At 48.5% G+C, this 21014-nt stretch overlaps 1 protein-coding gene across 1 annotated transcript in view; it reads left to right on the top strand.

The window, feature by feature from the left end:
* The window catches only part of POLR3D (RNA polymerase III subunit D), a 34155-nt gene extending 29711 nt beyond the window's left edge, over window positions 1-4444 (top strand). The window contains exon 9 of the mRNA XM_075346447.1: window positions 4051-4444. Coding sequence (XP_075202562.1) covers window positions 4051-4173 — 123 coding nt within the window. The 3' untranslated portion in view covers window positions 4174-4444. The remainder of the gene's footprint in view (window positions 1-4050) is intronic.
* The last annotated feature ends 16570 nt before the right edge of the window (window positions 4445-21014 follow it).

Genomic DNA, 21014 nt, shown 5'->3' with positions numbered 1-21014 from the left:
ATAAGCCCTCCCCCGAAAATAAGCCCTAGTCGCGGATCAATAATGAAGTGTCCCTGCAGCTAAAAAAGTTAGATACTGCAGGACACTTCATTATAGAAAGCGGCACCCGGAAATCACACTCACCAGACACCGAGCAGCAGGACCTGCAGTGATCGCACACCCGCACACATCAGCTCACACACACACACACACACACACACACAGTCAGATCGCACACACAAACATCGGATCACACGCAAACATCGGATCGCATACACACTCACCTCATCCAGCGACACCGATCTCTTCTCGCTGGGAGACTCCTGAGAGGTAGTGCGGTGCAGCGCGACGAACAGGACATGCGGCCGGACACGTGACTTGCTCTCATTCCCTGCTGCCGTAAGTGCTGGATGTGATGTGATGTGTGTGTGATCTGCTGTGTGTGTCTGCAATCGGCTGTGTGTGTATCTGTGATCGGCTGTGTGTGTATCTGTGATCGGCTGTGTGTGTATCTGATCGGCTGTGTGTATCTGTGATCGGCTGTGTGTGCCTGCGATCTGCTGTATCTGTGATCGGCTGTATGTGCCTGTGATCTGCTGTGTGTGATCTGCTGTGTATATCTATGATCTGGTGTGTGTGTGTGTGTGTGTGTGTGTGTGTGTGTGTGATCTGCTGTGTGTGTCAGCTAGTAGCAGGGGAGGACGGCGCGCAGCACCGACTGGAGATCACAGGAGGACCTGGGAGCCACACAGACGTCCTGGTCTGGTGAGTATGAGTGTCCTAGGAAGTGGGGGGTCTGCTTTTTTGGGGGGTAAACTTACCCCCAACTGTGTTTCTCCAAGAATAAGACCTCCTCCAAAAATAAGCCGTAGCGCTTTTTTGGGGGGCAAAAAAAAATATAAGTGTCTTATTTTTGGAAAAACACAGTAGGTGCTGGGCTGCCCGCCTGATCTAATAGAAAGGCGTGATCAATAGGCTTTGCCTGGACACTGTGCATTGCACGTATCTGTGTGACTGACGCCCTATATTAGATCTTATTTGTGTGCAGTTTTGTGCCGGCAACCTCCCCCTCCTGATATATTAGGCTGGGGGTGGTTGTTTTATAGGCATTCTGCACCTGTGATCTTCCAACCTTTATCATGGGGGGGCCGTATGCATCTTGCATGTGCTTTTGCCACTACACTATCTAACCATTTTATGGCTGTTGGCTGAGAGTAAGGATATGTGCGCACGTGTGCGTATTGCATGCAGTTACGCTGCGTTCTGCACCGCAGCGTAACTGCATGCGTCCTGCGTCCCCTGCACAATCTATGGAGATTGTGCAGGAGCCGTGCGCACGTGGCGTATTAGAACGCAGCGATTCGGCTGCTGCCCAAATCGCTGCGTTCTAAGAAGTGACATGTCACTTCTTTCGTGCGGTTTGCATGCTGCTATAGGGAGAGGCAGCATGCAGAGCGCACGTTCTCTGCCGGCACCATGCGCTTCAGAACGGAGCTTTTCAGCTGCGCTCTGAAGCGCACCTTTTCGGTGCGTTACAGAGCGCACACGTGCGCACATAGCCTAATGGAACCCACAAGATGTGAAGGGAGACTGAACTGGAGTGCAAGAGTGGCAAATATTTTTTTTTTTTTATACTTCCAAATTTTTGGCAACTTTATAAAAACTCTGTGAACCTGTCACCAGTTTTTTGTTTTTTTTTAGTTATAAACTAAAACTAGCGCCTGTGCTACATTATATGAAGGTGCATGTTATCCCCTGACACTCCCCCTCTGCATTCCACATATACCTTTTCTGAAAGTCTCCCACGGTGTATGGTAATCCTTGGGTCCGGTCCAATGGGCGTCCTTGGTTGCGGCTCCTGTCCCTCCACTCCGATTGTCGTCCTCTGCTGATGACTAACGTGGATGACCCATCCTGCACTGGGCAAAATCTTGCGTATGCGCAGAGACTTTGCCGGCTCGCGCAGGCGCACTTCGCTCTGCCCTAGTGTGGGTAGGGCTGTGTGCATGCACGAACCAGCATAGTCTCTGCGCGGGCAGGTAGTTGTGGCGTGTACAGGGGAAGTCAGGGAATAACATGCACCTTTTATACAATTACTGCACAGGCGCTGCTTAAGGTGCTAATTTTAGTTTTTAACTCAAATCTGGTGACAGGTTCCCTTTAACTATAGAATATGCTATTAATATTCGATCTGAGGGGGGTATCTAGAATCCCTGCCCGTTGCCTAAATACATTATGGTGCTAGGTCTCCATTCATTGCTTACATAGGTCCAGCTGCATTTTCTAATCATTTATTGTATCTCTAAAGAGCAATTAAACTTTTAACATTTATTTTAGGTCCTTTTTAATTGTTTGTCGATCATTGGTGGTCCTAGTCTTGAAACCCCCTTAGTGCACAGAGCGGAGTGCAGATTCAGTAGAAAGTTCTTATGTTGTTCCCTGTGCTCCTCTCAGCAATATTTTTGAGCATTTGGTGGAGGTCTCAGGATCCGGACCCTGAGTGATCTGTAGGCAATTAAATATGGGTATAGAAGCCTATGCTGCTCTATGCACGTCCCGGTGACTGAAAGCCGGTGGCTTCAGGGAGGAAATAAATTTATTTTCTCCCAGTAGTCGCATTTTCAGTAAGGCGACCGGGCAGCATTTTAGCACTGTTTATCTTTAGATTAGCCCTATATCTCCAGGTAAATGGTGTTGACAAGGTGACTTATAGTGATCAATATGCTCTTCTGAAAAAGAAAAAAAAAACCAGAGAGGCATAAGTGGTACTTCTCACATAGCGAGATCGCTGCTGAGTCACGGTTTTTGTGACGCACCAGTGACCTCATTAGCGATCTCGCTGTGTATGACACTGAGCAGCGTTCTGGCCCCTGCTGTGAAATTGCTCCTCGTTACGCACAGTGCTGGTTAATTTTTTTGACGTTGCTCTCCCGCTGTGAAGCACACATCGCTGTGTTTGGCAGCGAGAGAGCAACGATCTGAATGTGCAGGGAGCAGGAGCCGGCTTCTGGCAGCCTGCGGTAAGCTGTAACCAAGCGAAGCCCTTTGCTTGGTTACCCGATATTTACCTTGGTTACTAGCATCCGCCGCTCTCAGGCTGCCAGTGCCAGCTCCCTGCACACGTAGCCGGAGTACACATTAGGTAAATAAGCAAAGCGGTTTGCTTATTAACCCGATATGTACTCTGGCTAAGAGTGCAGGGAGCCAGCGCTAAGCGGTGTGCGCTGGTAACCAAGGTAAATATCGGGTAACCAAGCGCTTGGTTACCCGATATTTACCTTAGTTACCAAGCGCAGCATCGCTTCCACGTGTCGCTGGGGGCTGGTCACTGGTGAGATCTGCCTGATTGACAGCTCACCATTGACCATGTAGCGACGCACCAGCGATCCTGACCAGATCAGATCGCTGGTGGGATCGCTGGAGCGTTGCTAAAGTGTGACGGTAACCTTAGAGTAGGCAGGGACCCAACAAAAAAAGTCGCTTTGTCGTTGGCTGTTGGACTCACATTAAACTGGCCATTTTTGTGTGCTAAGTATCTCAGTTTTTGCATGTTTTTCATAGCAGTAATGCATGTCTCTATTCCCATATTCATTGTTCCACGTCTTAGCGCTACAGAGCGCAACTCTCTCCTTTTTGTTACTGTTTCATGTTTAGCTTGCACCTGTTCACATTTGAAAGGTAGGATGTGCCGTCCGTCTTTCTCTCAGCTGTGATACAGACCTGAAATATCAGCCGTTGTATAATCTGATAGCGCTTCCTACACACGCGTACAACACTTGTATATCTGGATTGCTCAGTTTTTCCTCTGTAAACGCCGGCTCGTTATTTTCCGGCTTGTTCTCGCAGTGCTCCGGTACTCTGCGCTGCGGACACAATGAGTCACATACAGGTAACAAAGCTCAGCTCGTTACCATGTAATTAGCACATGGTCGTGTATGAGGCATTTACATGTAATGGAAAATCAGTGGGTTCTCCCAAGTCACCTCTGCAGTAGGATTACGTTTTTTGGCGGGGGATCTAGCTCTCTGCTTGTAGGTTTTGATTCAGTGTCTCCGATTGATTCCCTTGCAGGAGCTGGTGGCGGTCAGCGTCGGGGAGGCTCGCAGAGGAGAAATGATGGTGCTGGGACACGTGCAGCATAAACTCGTCTGCTCACCGGACTTTGCTTCTCTTCTGGAGGGACGTCACCGCTGATAATCTCCGGAGAAGGACTGCATTATACACCACACACTGTGCCGTACCAGGCACTGGGGATGGAGTATCGTTAGGTTCAGGTGGCACAATCACTTTTGGATTGTTTTCTTTGATCATCTTCTATAATATGAACTGTGTTAGGTGGTGGGGGTGATATAGGGACCCCCCGCCTCCCGTGCGTGTAAATATCTGGGCGTACAACTGCGCTGCCAGGATGGAATGTGCTGAATGGCTGCAAAGTGTAATTTATTAAAGTGGACACATGGTGAGACCCCCGCGTGTATGTTCTTGTATAAGTGTATTGTGCAGATACTGTCTTTTTGGTCTACATTACACTATTACTGGATGTAGAAGGATGCAGTTCCACTTGGACTCTGATGTCTGTGGGGTACTACACGCGCTGTCTCATATGAGAACTGCAGTATTAAAAGAAGCACGGGATTCCTGGTGTAAACTCAGTCTGTCTTCCTAGCCTGAATGACCACTCCTCAGTGTCCCTCTTCCCTGCTGCATCTCCTCCCATCAAATCTGATTGACAGCTCCTCACTGCTTAATTTCCACCCTTGTAACCAAATTTACAGCTTCAGTGTCCCGCCTCCCTGCTGCTGAATCTCCTCCCATCTAGCCTAATTGTCAGCTCCACAGCTTCCCTCCACACTGCTGAATCTCAGCCTTTTAGCCTAGTTAACAGCTTCAAAGTGTACCTCCTCCCTGCTGCTGACTCTCCACCCCTCAAACCTGATTGACAGCTCCTCAGTGTCCCTCCTCACTGCTTAATCTCCACCCATGTAGCCTAATTTACAGTTCCAGTGTACCTCCTCCCTACTGCTGAATCTCTGCCCATGTAGTCTAATTGAGGAGCTGTCAATGTCCCTCCTGGGTGCTAAAATTTAGCCTAATTGACCTGTTCCATTGACCTCCTCTCTGCCCATTTAGTCTAATTTACAGCTCCTCAATGTCCTTCCTCCATGCTAAAATGTAGCCTTATTGACAGCTCCTCAGTGTCCTTCCTCCTTGCTAAATCTTAGCCCAAGTAGCCCAATTGACAGCTCCTCAGTGTCCTTCCTTACCGCTGTTGCAGGATCTCACACTGCTTAATACAAGCTGCAGCTGACAGGCTGGATTGTGACTCTCACTCTACAGGTGAGCTAATAAAATATTAATTTTAATGTCAGGATTACACAACCATTCTTGATACGGATTTTTACAGTAAGTACACCAGCCTCATCAGGTCTACGAGATCTATTCAGCAATGTATACAATTTGCATTATGAAATCTGCTGGCTGAGGTGCTTTAATCGTAATGACGTTTTGACTCCTGACCCCTTTAGAGAAATGGTAAGGTACATCTGTTAGGACGGCGTCACACTTGCGATTGACTCGCACAAGTGCAATGTGAGGAAATCTCGCATTGCACTCGAACTAAAGTTAATCAATGAGGCAGCTCCGATCTTTTTTTTTCTCAGCTCAAATTGGACTGAGAAAAAAAATTGCAGCATGCTGAGATTTCAAGAGTATCTCGTGAGAGTCACTCCAATGCAAGTCTATGGGTGCAAGAGAAAAACGGATGTCACACAGACGGAACACGGACCATCCTAGTGACATCCGATTTTCTAAATACAAGTCTATCACGTGGCAGAGAACACTGTAAATGCTCCTGTACATGACTAAATGAGTAGTAGCTGCTGAGGAAAAAAAAAAAACGGATTGCACACTGACGGCACCCAAACAAAGTGAGAAAAAAAAATCGTCCTACTCTCCGGCATGAGAATCGGTCCAATATTTCATACGCAAGTGTGACTCCAGCCTAAGTAAAACAGGTCGCTACAGCACCCTGAAGCCTAGTATCCGAAATGCTGCATGCAATCATGTAAGCTACATCTGCTCCTTGGCCTGAATACAGGGGAAGCAGATGTAAAGATCAGGCATCTGTAATATACATAAAGCTGTCAGGATGGATAAAGACTCTGAATGGGAGTTGAAGAAACTTTTAAACGGGGTGTCTATTAAAACAAAATAAAATTCTCACGTGTTTACCACCCCGCACTCCACAGACTGGTTTTGTTTGGGCAGTATGCTGGCTCCTACAGTTAATATACTTGGTTATGTACCATATTTTCTTTGTCGCTCCATTGGGAGACCCAGACAATTGGGTGTATAGCTTCTGCCTCCGGAGGCCACACAAAGTATTACACTTAAAAGTGTAAAGCCCCTCCCCTTCTGCCTATACACCCCCCGTGCCTCACGGGCTCCTCAGTTTTTATGCTTTGTGCGAAGGAGGCTGACATCCACGCATAGCTCCACATCTTAGTCAGCAGCAGCTGCTGACTATGTCGGATGGAAGAAAACAGGGCCCATAACAGGGCCCCCAGCATGCTCCCTTCTCACCCCACTCTGGTCGGCGGTGCTGTTAAGGTTGAGGTACCCATTGCGGGTACATAGGCAGGAGCCACATGCTGTTTTCCTTCCCCATCCCTTAATGGGCTCTGGGTGAAGTGGGACCCTAATCGGTCTCCAGGCACTGGGACCGTGCTCCCTCCGCAGCCCCTGGGGAATCTGCTGGACAGGAGCTGGGTATCGTCAGGGACAAGGCCCTGCTACTGTGAGGTACTCTGTGTCCCCTTGGGGGACCGCGCATGGAGCGCTTGTGCCATACACACTGCAGCACTGCTGGGTGTGTTAGTGCGCCGGGGACTACCGCGCTGACCGTGCTTGTTTGCCGGCCGCGCTTATAACTTTAGTCCCCGGCTTCTGCGGCCTAGTATCGCATATTCCCGCCCCCAGGCCTGCCAGTCAGGGGAAGGGCGGGACGCTGCACAGGACGTCAGCGCTGAGGGCTGGAGCATACTTTGTATCCTCCTCCCCCCTCACTCAGCACAGTGGGGCATCAGATTCCCGCACTTTCTAGGGCACGCCCACGGCCCCCTCCTCCCCACAGAACGCCGGCAGCCATTCCTGTCAGCACTTCTGACGCTGGAGAGGAGAGACAACACGGCTCTGGGAGGCCCAGGCAGGGAATCTGGTGATCACACAACCGCTTTCAGCGGTCGGTAAGCAGCACCTGTGGTGCTGGCCCCACTGAGTGCCGAAGTGTACATATATATATATATATATATATATATATATATATATATATATATATGCTTATATGCTATACATTTACACTGTACGGTCGCACTGTTGATTTTTGGCTATATACCCTCCTGGATTGTACTCAGAGGAGACAACAGCATGTCGTCCGCAAAAAGCAAGGGTGCCAAAGCACAGGCTTACTTTGCAACCTGTACCTCATGTGCGGCTCTACTACCGGCAGGTTCCACCGATCCTCATTGTGTGCAATGCTCGGCCCCTGTGGCACTTACTCAGCCGGAGCCTCTGTTACTGGTGGCCCAGGTGGAACCACCTGCTACCACTGTCCAGGTGACAGGGACGGAGTTTGCAGTATTTGCTGACAAACTGCGAGTATGGATAAATGGTCTGCTAAGATACTAGAAGCCTTACAGTCCAGACCGGTGACTCAGGCCCCGGGCAATGTTGAATCATTGACCCCAAGCCCCCCTCAGTTGGAGCAGCAAAGTGTTCCTGGGGTGACCCATAGGTCGCAGGGTGAGGTCTCTGACACGGACCGCAGTCCCAGGTCGCCTAAGCGGGCTCGCTGGGAAATTCCCTCGACTTCATCACACTGTTCAGGGTCTCAGCAGGAGGACTCTCTGGATGATGAAGCGGAGGTAGCAGATCAGGATTCTGATCCTGAGGCCGCTCTCAACCTAGATACACCTGAAGGTGACGCCATAGTGAATGACCTTATAGCGACCATCAATCAGGTGTTGGATATTTCTCCCCCAGCTCCTCCAATTGAGGAGTCAGCTTCTCAGCAGGAGAAATTCCGTTTCAGGTTTCCCCAAGCGTACATTGAGTACGTTTCTGAATCACTCTGACTTCAGAGAGGCAGTCCAGAAACACCGAGCTTGTCCAGATAAGCGTTTTTCCAAGCGCCTTAAGGATACACGTTATCCCTTCCCCCCTGACGTGGTCAAGGGCTGGGCTCAGTGTCCCAAGGTGGATCCTCCAGTCTCCAGACTGGCGGCTAGATCCATAGTTGCAGTGGAAGATGGGGCTTCACTCAAAGATGCCACTGACAGACAGATGGAGCTCTGGTTGAAATCCATCTATGAAGCTATCGGCGCGTCTTTTGCTCCGGCATTCGCAGCCGTATGGGCACTCCAAGCCATCTCAGCTTGTCATGCGCAGATTAATGCAGTCACACGTACGTCTGCTCCGCAAGTGGTGTCCTTAACCTCTCAGGCGTCGGCGTTTGCGTCCTACACCATTAATGCTGTCCTGGACTCTGCGAGCCGTACGGCGGTAGCATCCGCCAATTCGGTGGCAGTCCGCAGGGCCATGTGGCTACGTGAATGGAAGGCAGACTCTGCTTCCAAAAAGTTCTTAACCGGTTTGCCATTTTCTGGCGACCGCCTGTTTGGTGAGCGATTGGATGAAATCATTAAACAACCCAAGGGAAAGGACTCATCCTTACCCCAGTCCAAACCAAACAGACCTCAACCACGGAAGGTACAATCGAGGTTTCGGTCCTTTCGGTCCGCGGGCAGGTTTCAATTCTCCTCGTCCAAAAGGCCTCAGAAGGATCAGAGGAACTCCGATTCATGGCGGTCTAAGTCACGTCCAAAAAAGACCGCCGGAGGAACCGCTCCCAAAGCGGCCTCCTCATGACTTTCGGCCTCCTCACACCGCATCCTCGGTCGGTGGCAGGCTTTCCCGCTTTTGCGGCGCCTGGCTGCCACAGGTAAAAGACCGTTGGGTGAGAGACATTCTGTCTCATGGTTACAGGATAGAGTTCAGCTCTCGTCCTCCGACTCGATTCTTCAGAACATCTCCGCCCCCCGAGCGAGCTGATGCTCTTCTTCAGGCGGTGTGCACTCTGAAGGCAGAAGGAGTGGTGATCCCTGTTCCTTTTCAACAACAGGGTCACGGTTTTTACTCCAACTTGTTCGTGTTGCCGAAAAAGGACGGATCCTTCCGTCCTGTTCTGGACCTAAAACTGCTCAACAAACACGTAAAAACCAGGCGGTTCCGGATGGAATCGCTCCGCTCCGTCATCGCCTCAATGTCCCAAGGAGATTTCCTAGCATCAATCGACATCAAAGATGCTTATCTCCACGTACCGATTGCTCCAGAGCATCAGCGCTTCCTGCGTTTCGCCATAGGGGACGAATACCTTCAGTTCGTAGCACTGCCTTTCGGCCTGGCGACAGCCCCACGGGTCTTCACGAAGGTCATGGCAACAGTAGTAGCAGTTCTGCACTCTCAGGGACACTCGGTGATCCCTTACTTAGACGATCTGCTTGTCAAGGCACCCTCTCAAGTGGCATGCCAACACAGCCTGAACATTGCTCTGGAGACTCTCCAGAGTTTCGGGTGGATCATCAATTTTCCAAAGTCAAATCTGACACCGGCCCAATCGCTGACATATCTTGGCATGGAGTTTCATACCCTCTCAGCGATAGTGAAGCTTCCGCTGAACAAGCAGCGTTCACTACAGACAGGGGTGCAATCTCTCCTTCAAGGCCAGTCACACCCCTTGAGGCGCCTCATGCACTTCCTAGGGAAGATGGTAGCAGCAATGGAGGCAGTTCCTTTTGCGCAGTTTCATCTGTGTCCACTTCAATGGGACATTCTCCGCAAATGGGACAGGAAGTCGACCCTCCCTTTCTCGGGCAGCCAAGGCTTCCCTTCAGTGGTGGCTTCTTCCCACTTCTCTGTCGAAGGGGAAATCCTTCCTGCCCCCATCCTGGGCTGTGGTCACGACGGACGCGAGCCTGTCAGGGTGGGGAGCGGTCTTTCTCCACCACAGGGCTCAGGGTACTTGGACTCAGCCAGAGTCCTCCCTTCAGATCAATGTTCTGGAGACAAGGGCAGTGTATCTTGCCCTAAAGGCGTTCCAGCCGTGGCTGGAAGGCAAGCAGATCCGAATTCAGTCGGACAACTCCACAGCGGTGGCATACATCAACCACCAAGGCGGAACACGCAGCCGGCAAGCCTTCCAGGAAGTCCGGCGGATTCTGCTATGGGTGGAAGCCACAGCCTCCACCATATCCGCAGTTCACATCCCGGGCGTAGAAAACTGGGAAGCAGACTTTCTCAGTCGCCAGGGCATGGACGCAGGGGAATGGTCCCTTCACCCGGACGTGTTTCAGGAGATCTGTTGCCGCTGGGGGATGCCGGACGTCGACCTAATGGCGTCCCGGCACAACAACAAGGTCCCGACATTCATGGCACGGTCTCAAGATCACAGAGCTCTGGCGGCAGACGCCTTAGTTCAGGATTGGTCGCAGTTTCAACTCCCTTATGTGTTTCCTCCTCTGGCACTGTTGCCCAGAGTGTTACGCAAGATCAGGTCCGACTGCCGCCGCGCCATCCTCGTCGCTCCAGACTGGCCGAGGAGGTCATGGTACCCGGATCTGTGGCATCTCACGGTGGGCCAACCGTGGGCACTACCAGACCGACCAAACTTGCTGTCTCAAGGACCGTTTTTCCATCTGAATTCTGCGGCCCTCAACCTGACTGTGTGGCCATTGAGTCCTGGATCCTAGCGTCTTCAGGGTTATCTCAAGAGGTCATTGCCACTATGAGACAGGCTAGGAAACCAACGTCCGCCAAGATCTACCACAGAACGTGGAGGATATTCTTACCTTGGTGCTCTGATCAGGGTTTTTCTCCCTGGCCATTTGCCTTGCCCACTTTTCTTTCCTTCCTTCAATCCGGATTGGAAAAAGGTTTGTCGTTCGGCTCCCTTAAGGGACAAGTCTCTGCGCTCTGTGTTCTTTCAGAAGCGCCTAGCCAGACTTCCACAGGTACGCACGTTCCTGCAGGGGGTTTGTCACATAGTCCCTCCTTACAAGCGGCCGTTAGAACCCTGGGATCTGAACAGGGTGCTGATGGCTCTTCAGAAACCACCTTTCGAGCCAATGAGGGACATTTCTCTCTCACGCCTTTCGCAGAAAGTGGCCTTCCTAGTAGCAGTCACATCACTTCGGAGAGTGTCTGAGCTAGCAGCACTGTCATGCAAAGCCCCTTTCCTGGTGTTTCACCAGGACAAGGTGGTTCTGCGTCCGGTTCCGGAATTTCTCCCTAAGGTGGTATCCCCCTTTCATCTCAATCAGGATATCTCCTTACCCTCTTTTTGTCCTCATCCAGTTCACCAATGTGAAAGGGATTTGCACTTGTTAGATCTGGTGAGAGCACTCAGACTCTACATTTCTCGTACGGCGCCCCTGCGCCGCTCGGATGCACTCTTTGTCCTTGTCGCTGGCCAGCGTAAAGGGTCACAGGCTTCCAAATCAACCCTGGCTCGGTGGATCAAGGAACCAATTCTCGAAGCTTACCGATCTTCTGGGCTTCTGGTTCCCTCAGGGCGGAGGGCCCATTCTACCAGAGCCGTGGGTGCGTCCTGGGCTTTGCGGCACCAGGCTACGGCTCAGCAGGTGTGTCAGGCAGCTACCTGGTCGAGCCTGCACACTTTCACGAAACACTATCAGGTGCATACCTATGCTTCGGCAGATGCCAGCCTAGGTAGGCGAGTCCTTCAGGCGGCGGTTGCCCACCTGTAGGAAGGGGCCGTTTTTACGGCTCTATTACGAGGTTTTACTTTACCCACCCAGGGACTGCTTTTGGACGTCCCAATTGTCTGGGTCTCCCAATGGAGCGATAAAGAAGAAGGGAATTTTGTTTACTTACCGTAAATTCCTTTTCTTCTAGCTCCAATTGGGAGATCCAGCACCCGCCCCTGTTCCCTTCGGGCTGTTGTTCTTTGTGTACACATGTTGTTCATGTTGAATGGTTTCAGTTCTCCAAAATTTCTTCGGATCGAATTTACTTTAAACCAATTTATAACTTTTCCTCCTTCTTGCTTTTGCACCAAAACTGAGGAGCCCGTGAGGCACGGGGGGTGTATAGGCAGAAGGGGAGGGGCTTTACACTTAAGTGTAATACTTTGTGTGGCCTCTGGAGGCAGAAGCTATACACCCAATTGTCTGGGTCTCCCAATTGGAGCTAGAAGAAAAGGAATTTACGGTAAGTAAACAAAATTCCTTTCTTTTGGACTATAAGAAGCACCCTGGTTTTAGAGGAGGAAAATAAAATTTTAAGCAAAAAATGTGGTCATGACACACTGTTATGGGGCGAGGATCTGCTGCTGACACTGTTATGGTGGTAATGTCCCCAAATTCTCTACTGAGGTACCCCATCCTGGTAATGATCCTCCTGCCTTGTATATGATCCCCATCCTTGTATATATGTCCCCCATCCTGATATGTGCTCTCATCCTGATATGTGCTCCCATTCTGGTAAATATCCCCATTCTGGCAAATATCCCCATCCTGGTAAATACCCCTTATTCTGGTATGTGGCCCGCAACTTGTAGGACACATAAAAACAAACATTTATACTTGCCTTTCCTCACTCCACGCAGCATCGCTCGTCTTCCTGCCTGTGCCAGCAGCAGCAGCAGCAGCAGCGCCGCTGACCTGTGTGGAGAGCGGTGCACACAGTGATAACATCATCGCTGTGTGCACCTCTCTCCACACACATCAGTGGGCCGGCAGACAGGTGGTCGTCGCGATGCTGTAAGGATCAGTAGCCGGTGAGTATACTTATTCACTTCCCCCTGTGCTGATGAAGATACGCGGGGGGGGTAAGCAGTGAATACAGCCACACATGTTCACTCCAGGCTGTAGTTGCCAGGGATGATCACGCAGGACGGATTTTAATTGTGCACGCATCCCCCGCCCATCATCCCGCCCACCTGTCAGCATCGGCTTCAGGGCTGAGAAATGATGGGCGTCTGGATGCAGTGCATATGAAATGAGGATAATGAGCGGGCCCACATGGTCACTGTATGTGCTGCTACAGCCTGCTTCTGCCTCTGACGACCCGCTCCACCACCACCGCACCTCCCCTTCCCCGCAGCCATCAGACTATAAGATGTACCCACCACTTACCCCCAAAATTTTAGGGAAAAAAGGGCGTCTTATAGTCCGAAAAATACGGTAGATAATCGGCAAAGAAGTGTTCTTGAAGCGCTTGTTACCGATATCTGCCTGTGTAAACATGTCAGCAGTAAAATCTTGTTCCTTAATCTGTGTTTTTCATTGATATGTTTTGTACTTATTATAGACTATGCGGCTGTTAATGTCTGTGACTTCTGCAGACCAAGTAATTCACACAAAATAATGGCGTCACATCCGATATTGATCTCTGACTCACAGATCATACTGCAATGCAAGTCTTTGGGACCCTGAAAAAAAGAAAAAAAAGAATCTGATGCCATCTGTGCTGTCAATTTTTCATAAACTGATAAGTGATGCTTCAGGAACCTCCATTTTTTTCTTTCTTTCAAAGAAAACTGAAGAAAGGCTTTCTGCACACAATGTCTTGGTAAATAAAAATAATAAAAAAAGAAAGCGCAACATAAAAGTAAAATTGACGGGTCGTGCGCATGTTCCATCTTGTATCGTATCTTCTTAACCCCAAAGCGGTTAAAACAAAAGTGACATGCTCATTTTTTGGCCAGTTTCTTCTCTGAATCAGGATGCTCTCTATAAATCATAGCATAAAAGATGCGGGCGATGGAACCGCTGCAAGAACACTGGCAGAACGGACCCCAATGCCGCTTCAGAAGGAAGACCGTCTTAAAAATCTCATGCACAAAGCCAAACTCTGATCCAACACTGATGGGTCGGACAGGCGGTGGTGATGCGCGCACATCTGCTGATTTGTACAGCAGTCGTGTGCCTCGCCGGCTCAGGTGGATCCGTGATCCACCCACGCCTGTTAACCCTTTAAATGAAAATGTGACAGCATGATTTAAATGTCCATCACAGTAAATGTTCACTCTCGCCTCCATCAGCGGCGCCGTGATCATTGTTAGCCAATGGTAGCACAGGGTTATGTGATGACTGCAGTAGCTCACACGTCTCACTTCCTATTTCAGCCGGCCGAGTGCTGCCTGTTACAAGAGATGAGCATGTCTCCTGATCAGAGCTGTGCAGCTGTGATCAATAGAAATAAATGAGCAATCAGACTGCTGATCCTTATAGCCCCCCTAAGGGGACTAGTAAAATAAAAAAAAATAAACACAGTTCAAATCACCCCCCTTTCGCCCCATTGAAGGGTTAGAAAAATATACACATTTGGTATCGCCACATTCAGAAATGCCTGATCAAAATATAAAATCAATTAACCTGATAGGTAAACTTTGTAGTGGCAAAAAAATTCCAAACGGCAAAATTTTTTTTTTCGTCTCTGCAAATTTTGCGCAAAATGTAGTATCTGCGCAAAAATGGTATCCTTAAAAACGTCAGCTCGAGATAAAAAATAAGTTGTCACTGAGCAATAAATACCAAAAAATGAGAACGCTATGGGTTGTGGAAAATGACGTAAAAAGTGCGCCACTTTTTTTGGACAAACGTCTGATTTTTTTTAACCCCTTAGATAAAAGTAAGCCTATAAATGTTTGGTGTCTATGAAGTTGAACCGACCTGAGGCATCACACTCATAGTGAACACGGTGAATAAAATATCCCAAAAACAGTCATTCAATTGCACTTTTTTCGCAATTGGAATATTTTTCCTGTTTTCCAGAGCACTACACAGTAAACTTGGAAAAAAAACAAGCCTTCATATTGGCAAGAATGACAGAAAAATCAAAAGGTTACAGCTCTTAGAAGAAGGGGAGCAAAAAAAACCAAACCAAGCAAAAACGGAAAATTGGCCTGAGGTGAAGGGGTTAATTAGGCCAAACAGCTGATATTGCAATTATATCCAGTCAGAACAAGGCAAAGCTCATGTGTGGGAAGTATTGAGTCCAGTTTTTAGCCTCTGAAGGAAAATATGGATGGTACTGGTTATTTACAGCAGACAAGGCTTTGGTGAATTCTCTACACCCTATTTTGTATATACAGCACCTGTGTATAAGGCGATAGGGAAGCAGAGATGGTAATAAACCCTCTCTGCCTTCTCTATGGGGAGTATGGCTGTGTTTGACAATCCTGTGCAGCTGCTCTATTATACAATGACGTTTTACAACCTCACTGCAGAGAAGAACAGGGAAGTTTATCGTCTAGGTCAAGGGTCTCAAACTCAGCTGGGTATATGGGCCGAACAAATGTGCACTTTTTGTTTAAGTTTATATTTAAAAAAGCATTTTTAATGGTAAAAAAAAGTCATGTTTTATTTTGAATTTGTTTTTTTTCCCCTTATTGAAGGTAGTATTGTTTTACAATTAGCAGCATCATATAGTAATCTTGGCCAACATCTTGTAGTAATGTGCCCATCCTTGTGTCCTGTAGTAATGTGCCCCATCCTTTAGTAATATCCTTATCCTGGTCTCCTATTATGCCTCTCTTCACATCTGCAAAAAAAAAACAAACAAACATATTTTCACCTGTCCTCCGTTCTCTCGGTGCCCTTGTACGTGCCCACGATCAGTGTTAGCAGCTTTTTGGAAGCAGCATGCTTCAGCTGCGTCCAAAACGCTGCGATATACAGTACAAGCACATGGATGGGATTTCTAGCCCACTGTGCTTGTTTTTCCGCAGCAAACACTGACCTGCGGTGCGGCTTTCCGAGCCGTAGTATGTCAATTGTTTGCAGCAGAGTAGCAAGTGTACTCCGCAGAGAGAACACAAGCGAGAGACCACAACTGCCTGAGCCCAGATAGTGGATATGAGCAGCTGTGGTCTCCTGCAGAGGAGAATCGCTGTCCCGCAGGTCAGGACCCGCCATGTCCAGCACGCAGCAGGTCCTGATCGTGGTCACATACCTGCCTCTTGAAGCTCACAAACCCAGTGATGATCGCGGCCCGATGCAGGGAACCAGCGCTGGCAGGGCTTTACTTCCTTTGAATCATTTGCGGCGCCGCAGAGCTCCAAGCACTATACCAATGGCAAGCAGCTGGCCAATCAGAGGCAAGCAGGTGACGTCATACACCAGCAGCTGCCATTGGTATAGTGCTTAGAGCTCCGCAGTGCTGCAAATGATTTAAAGGTAGTAAAGCCCTGCCTGCTCCAGCCCCCTGCATCGGGCCGCAATCATTATAGGGTCTGCAGGCCGCAAGAGGCAGCCTGTTTGAGACTTCTGGTATAGGTGGTCCGAAAGTGGTTAAAAACATGCAGTGCTTTTCTGCATCCTGTAGCTCTCCTGTGAAGAAACTACAACTCCCAGCATGCCTTGATGTGGACAGGTCAGTGTGTGGTACATTGGGAGTTGTAGTTTTCCAGCTGGCAAGCCCCAGGTTGCACACCAGTACCCTGATCTCACCGGCTGTTGTACATGTGATGATCCAGCCACATGGTAAGTGAAACGCTCGGCTCCAGCACAAGAGCGGGGAAGGTTTGCGGAATATTCCCAGCACTTTCTATATATCCTGTTCCAATAACCGCCTACTAGAACTTGGCACAGCGTCTGACATTTCAGACATTATTTTAGGATTGTTTATAAGGTTAATCTTGTTGCTCTGTGACATATTTTTATAACACTTTTTCTCTATTGCTTCATTGGGGAACACAGGAACCCGTGTATGTTTCTGTCGCTAGGAGGCTGACTCTATACATCTTATATTTTAGAGTGTGTAACATTACTCAAAGTCACAAGTAAAGATGAGCGAATCTGTGGAGGTTCGGTTCACTGACGGCAAATTAACCGAGCCTCTACATGACCAAACGTGGCCCAAGGAGGTTCGGAAACAATGATTGGCAGTCATACAGCCAGCCATAAGATTAATTCCAGGGGAGGGTGGACAGGCTTTTTTAAAAAAAATTTTTGGATGCATATCATGTGATCACGCTGTTACCCCCAGTGAGCGCCATTCATCAAACTCTGCAAGTGGCTGGCACAGGGCCGAGCGTACCCGAGCACAGCGATACTCATGCAAATTAAGTTTGCACGTAAAGCATTCTACCACGAGCCATGTTTTTTTAGTTGGCGTTTGGTTCGAAAACCGAACCTCAAATTTGTTCATCTCTAGTCACAAGCACCAGCATACAAGATAGGACAGAGAAGGGGTTAATGCTGCGCATCAGCCAAATGAAGACGTATAATGTTGATGAAGTATTCTTTTATTTCATAGGTCTACGCGTTTCGAGGTGAAACCTCTTCCTCAGGACCAGTGCATCAACAAGACTTTGACTTGTTGTTGATGCACTGGTCCTGAGGAAGAGGTTTCACCTCGAAACGCGTAGACCTATGAAATAAAAGAATACTTCATCAACATTATACGTCTTCATTTGGCTGATGCGCAGCATTAACTCCTTCTCTGTCCTATCTTGTATGCTCATCCACGTGGGGCTGCAGCAGACGCCATTATCTCATGCGCACTAGTGGTTGTGACTGTCACAACTGATCCAGGTGAGTGTATATTTTCCAGGTATACCCCACGGATCTTTTTTGGTGTTACACTATCAGCGCTCCTTATTTTCAGATCTATAGTCAAAAGCACCAGGCATAGTGGCGTACTGGTGGTGGTGATTGGTACTACAGCTCAGTCCCATACAGGAATATAGATGCAATACCAGGGACAGCCACTGCAAAATATATGTGCCTGGTAAATGGGACTATGGGGAGATAAGGTATGCACACCAGTGACTATGTAAGGGGAATACATGTAATAGCAGAAACTGCTGTGTGAATACTGACATGAAAAATTCAATAGCTATATGTAAGAATGAAATGTGAAAAATGGAACCTGCATTACTGCCATGAATATATGAATAAAGAGAAATTTAGCTACTGAATTGATCAATGCAATAGAGCCCCAACACTACGCCAAAGTATTTCTCTACGTTGGGGTCCCTAGCTTGTGTGTGTCCTCTCATGCAGTTAAAAAACTTACCGTGTATGGGAAGCTGAGACCCAGGCTATATATACAATGTGGATTGGCAATAGGTGTGTATGGGGAGGGTTCACAAACGAAAAACTACTAACAAATAAGAAATAACGTTTGGAACTCCATTCTATGTCTGAACTGGGTGCAAAAACCTAAAAAAACATCACTATGGGGAGATAAGGTATGCACACCAGTGACTATGTAAGGGGAATACATGTAATAGCAGAAACTGCTATAGTGATGTTTTTTTAGGTTTTTGCACCCAGTTCAGACATAGAATGGAGTTCCAAACGTTATTTCTTATTTGTTAGTAGTTTTTCGTTTGTGAACCCTCCCCATACACACCTATTGCCAATCCACATCGTATATATAGCCTGGGTCTCAGCTTCCCATACACGGTAAGTTTTTTTAACTGCATGAGAGGACACACACAAGCTAGGGACCCCAACGTAGAGAAATACTTTGGCGTAGTGTTGGGGCTCTATTGCATTGATCAATTCAGTAGCTAAGTTTCTTTGTCGCTCCTAATTGGGAGACCCAGACAATTGGGTGTATAGCTACTGCCTCCGGAGGCCACACAAAGCATTACACTTAAAAGTGTAAGGCCCCTCCCCTTCTGCCTATACACCCCCCGTGGGATCACGGGTTCCTCAGTTTTCAAGCTTTGTGCGAAGGAGGCTGACATCCACGCATAGCTCCACTGTTTAGTCAGCAGCAGCTGCTGACTATGTCGGATGGAAGAAAAGAGGGCCCATACTAGGGCCCCCAGCATGCTCCCTTCTCACCCCACTCTTTGTCGGCGGTGTTTGTTAAGGTTGAGGTACCCATTGCGGGTACGGAGGCTGGAGCCCACATGCTGCATCCTTCCCCATCCCCCTTAGGGCTCTGGGTGAAGTGGGATTTTACCGGTCTCCAGGCACTGAGACCGTGCTCCATCCACAGCCCCTGGGATCTGCTGGACATGGAGCTGAGTATCGTCAGGGACATGGCCCTGCTACATTAAGGTACTCTGTGTCCCCGTGCAAATCGCGCACACACACACCAGCATTGCTGGGTGTGTTAGTGCGCCCGGGACAATAGCGCTGTGCGCGTGTGCCACACTATCTTCAGCTAGCTGAAGGAGTTAATGGTTTGGAAACGGTCGCGCCGGCCGCTGCTGTCAGTTTTAACTGCGGCGCGGCTGGGACTTGTGGTTCGCCGGGGACTTCCGCGCTCGCCGTGCATATTTGACGGCCGCGCTTACTACTACAGTCCCCGGCTTTTTCCGGCCTAGTTCGTTTCGTTCCCGCCCCCAGGCCTGCCAGTCAGAGTGGGGGCGGGACGCTGTGCAGAACGTCAGCGCCGAGGGCTGGAGTTTACTTTACATACTCCAGCCCTCACACTGAACACAGTGAGACGCTGGTTTCCCGCTCTTCGTCTGAGGCACGCCCACGGTCCGCCCCTCTTCACTGAACGCCGGCAGCCATTCCTGACGTGCTGTTTGAGCTGGAGAAGGGGAGACAAGTTATGGGAGACCCAGGCACGGGATTCTAGCGACCACACACCCGCTTTCAGCGGGCGGTAAGCGACACCTCTGGTGCCTACCCCACTTGTGCTGCAGTGTTCATTTGTATTTTTATGCTATACATTGCACTGTACTGGCGCTGGTAATTCTTCACTATATACCCTCTTGGATTGCTCTGAGACAACAGCATGTCGTCCGCAAAACCAAGGGTGCCTAGGCACAGGCTTTCTATGCTGCCTGTACCGCATGTGGGGCTACTCTACCGGCAGGTTCCACTGACCCCCATTGTGTGCAGTGCTCAGCCCCTGTGGCACTTGTTCGGCCGGGGCCTCTGCTAGAGGCAGGGCTGTGGAGTCGGTAAGCCAAACCTTCGACTCCGACTCCGACTCCTCAAATTCTCTTGCACCGACTCCGACTCCGGCTCCGACTCCGGCTCCGACTCCGACTCCGGCTCCTACATATATTGCTTAGTTAGGTGAAAAATTTATTGTAGTACATGAATATGTGTATGTGAACATCAGACATTTAATAATTTTTATGATACGATAATCAAGATATTTGGATAGAACATAAAATATATTTATTGGAATACAACTTTAGAACACAAAAAACTGTAATAAATTGTAAATATGTAATACACTATGTAATATACAGTAGATTACATATATATCTTGTGTGTGTATATACACTGTGTGTATATATATATATATATATATATATATATATATATATATATATATATATATATATATATATATATATATATATATTACATATTTACAATTTATTAGTTTTTTGTGTTCTAAAGTTGTATTCCAATAAATATTTTATGTTCTATCCAAATATCTTGATTATTGTATCATAAAAACAATTAAATGTCTGATGTTCACATTGTACTACAATAAATTTTTCACTTAAATATAAGCATTATACTAAATGTTATTATTTAGTAAAATATTCAGCACATTCTGCATTGCACTCCTGTCCCCAATTTATTATATATTTTAGGAGTCGGAGTCGGTGCATTTTATACCGACTCCGACTCCGACTCCACCAAAATGAGCTCCGACTCCGACTCCACGACTCCGACTCCACAGCCCTGGCTAGAGGTGACCCAGGGAGAACCACCTGTGAATACTGTCCAGGTGACGGGGACAGAGTTTGCAGCTTTGCTGATAGATTATCCGTGACTATGACTAAAATCCTAGAAACTTTGCAGTCTAGACCAGTAACGCAGACCATGGGCACAGTTGAATCACTGTCCCCTGGTCCCCCTCATTTGGAACAGCTCCGGGCTCCGGAGGTGTCCCATGCATTCCAGGGTGACGGCTCTGACACGGACGACAGTCCCAGACAGCCTAAGAGAGCTCGCTATGAGCGGCCCCCTACATCATATCACTGGTCAGGCTCTCAGCAGGAGGATTCTCTGTGTGATGAG

The sequence above is a fragment of the Anomaloglossus baeobatrachus genome, chromosome 4, assembly GCF_048569485.1.
Source record: "Anomaloglossus baeobatrachus isolate aAnoBae1 chromosome 4, aAnoBae1.hap1, whole genome shotgun sequence".
NCBI classification, from domain to species: Eukaryota; Metazoa; Chordata; class Amphibia; order Anura; family Aromobatidae; genus Anomaloglossus; species Anomaloglossus baeobatrachus.
The sequence above is the reverse complement of the archived record's forward strand: the minus strand, read 5'-3'. Positions and strand labels throughout refer to the sequence as shown.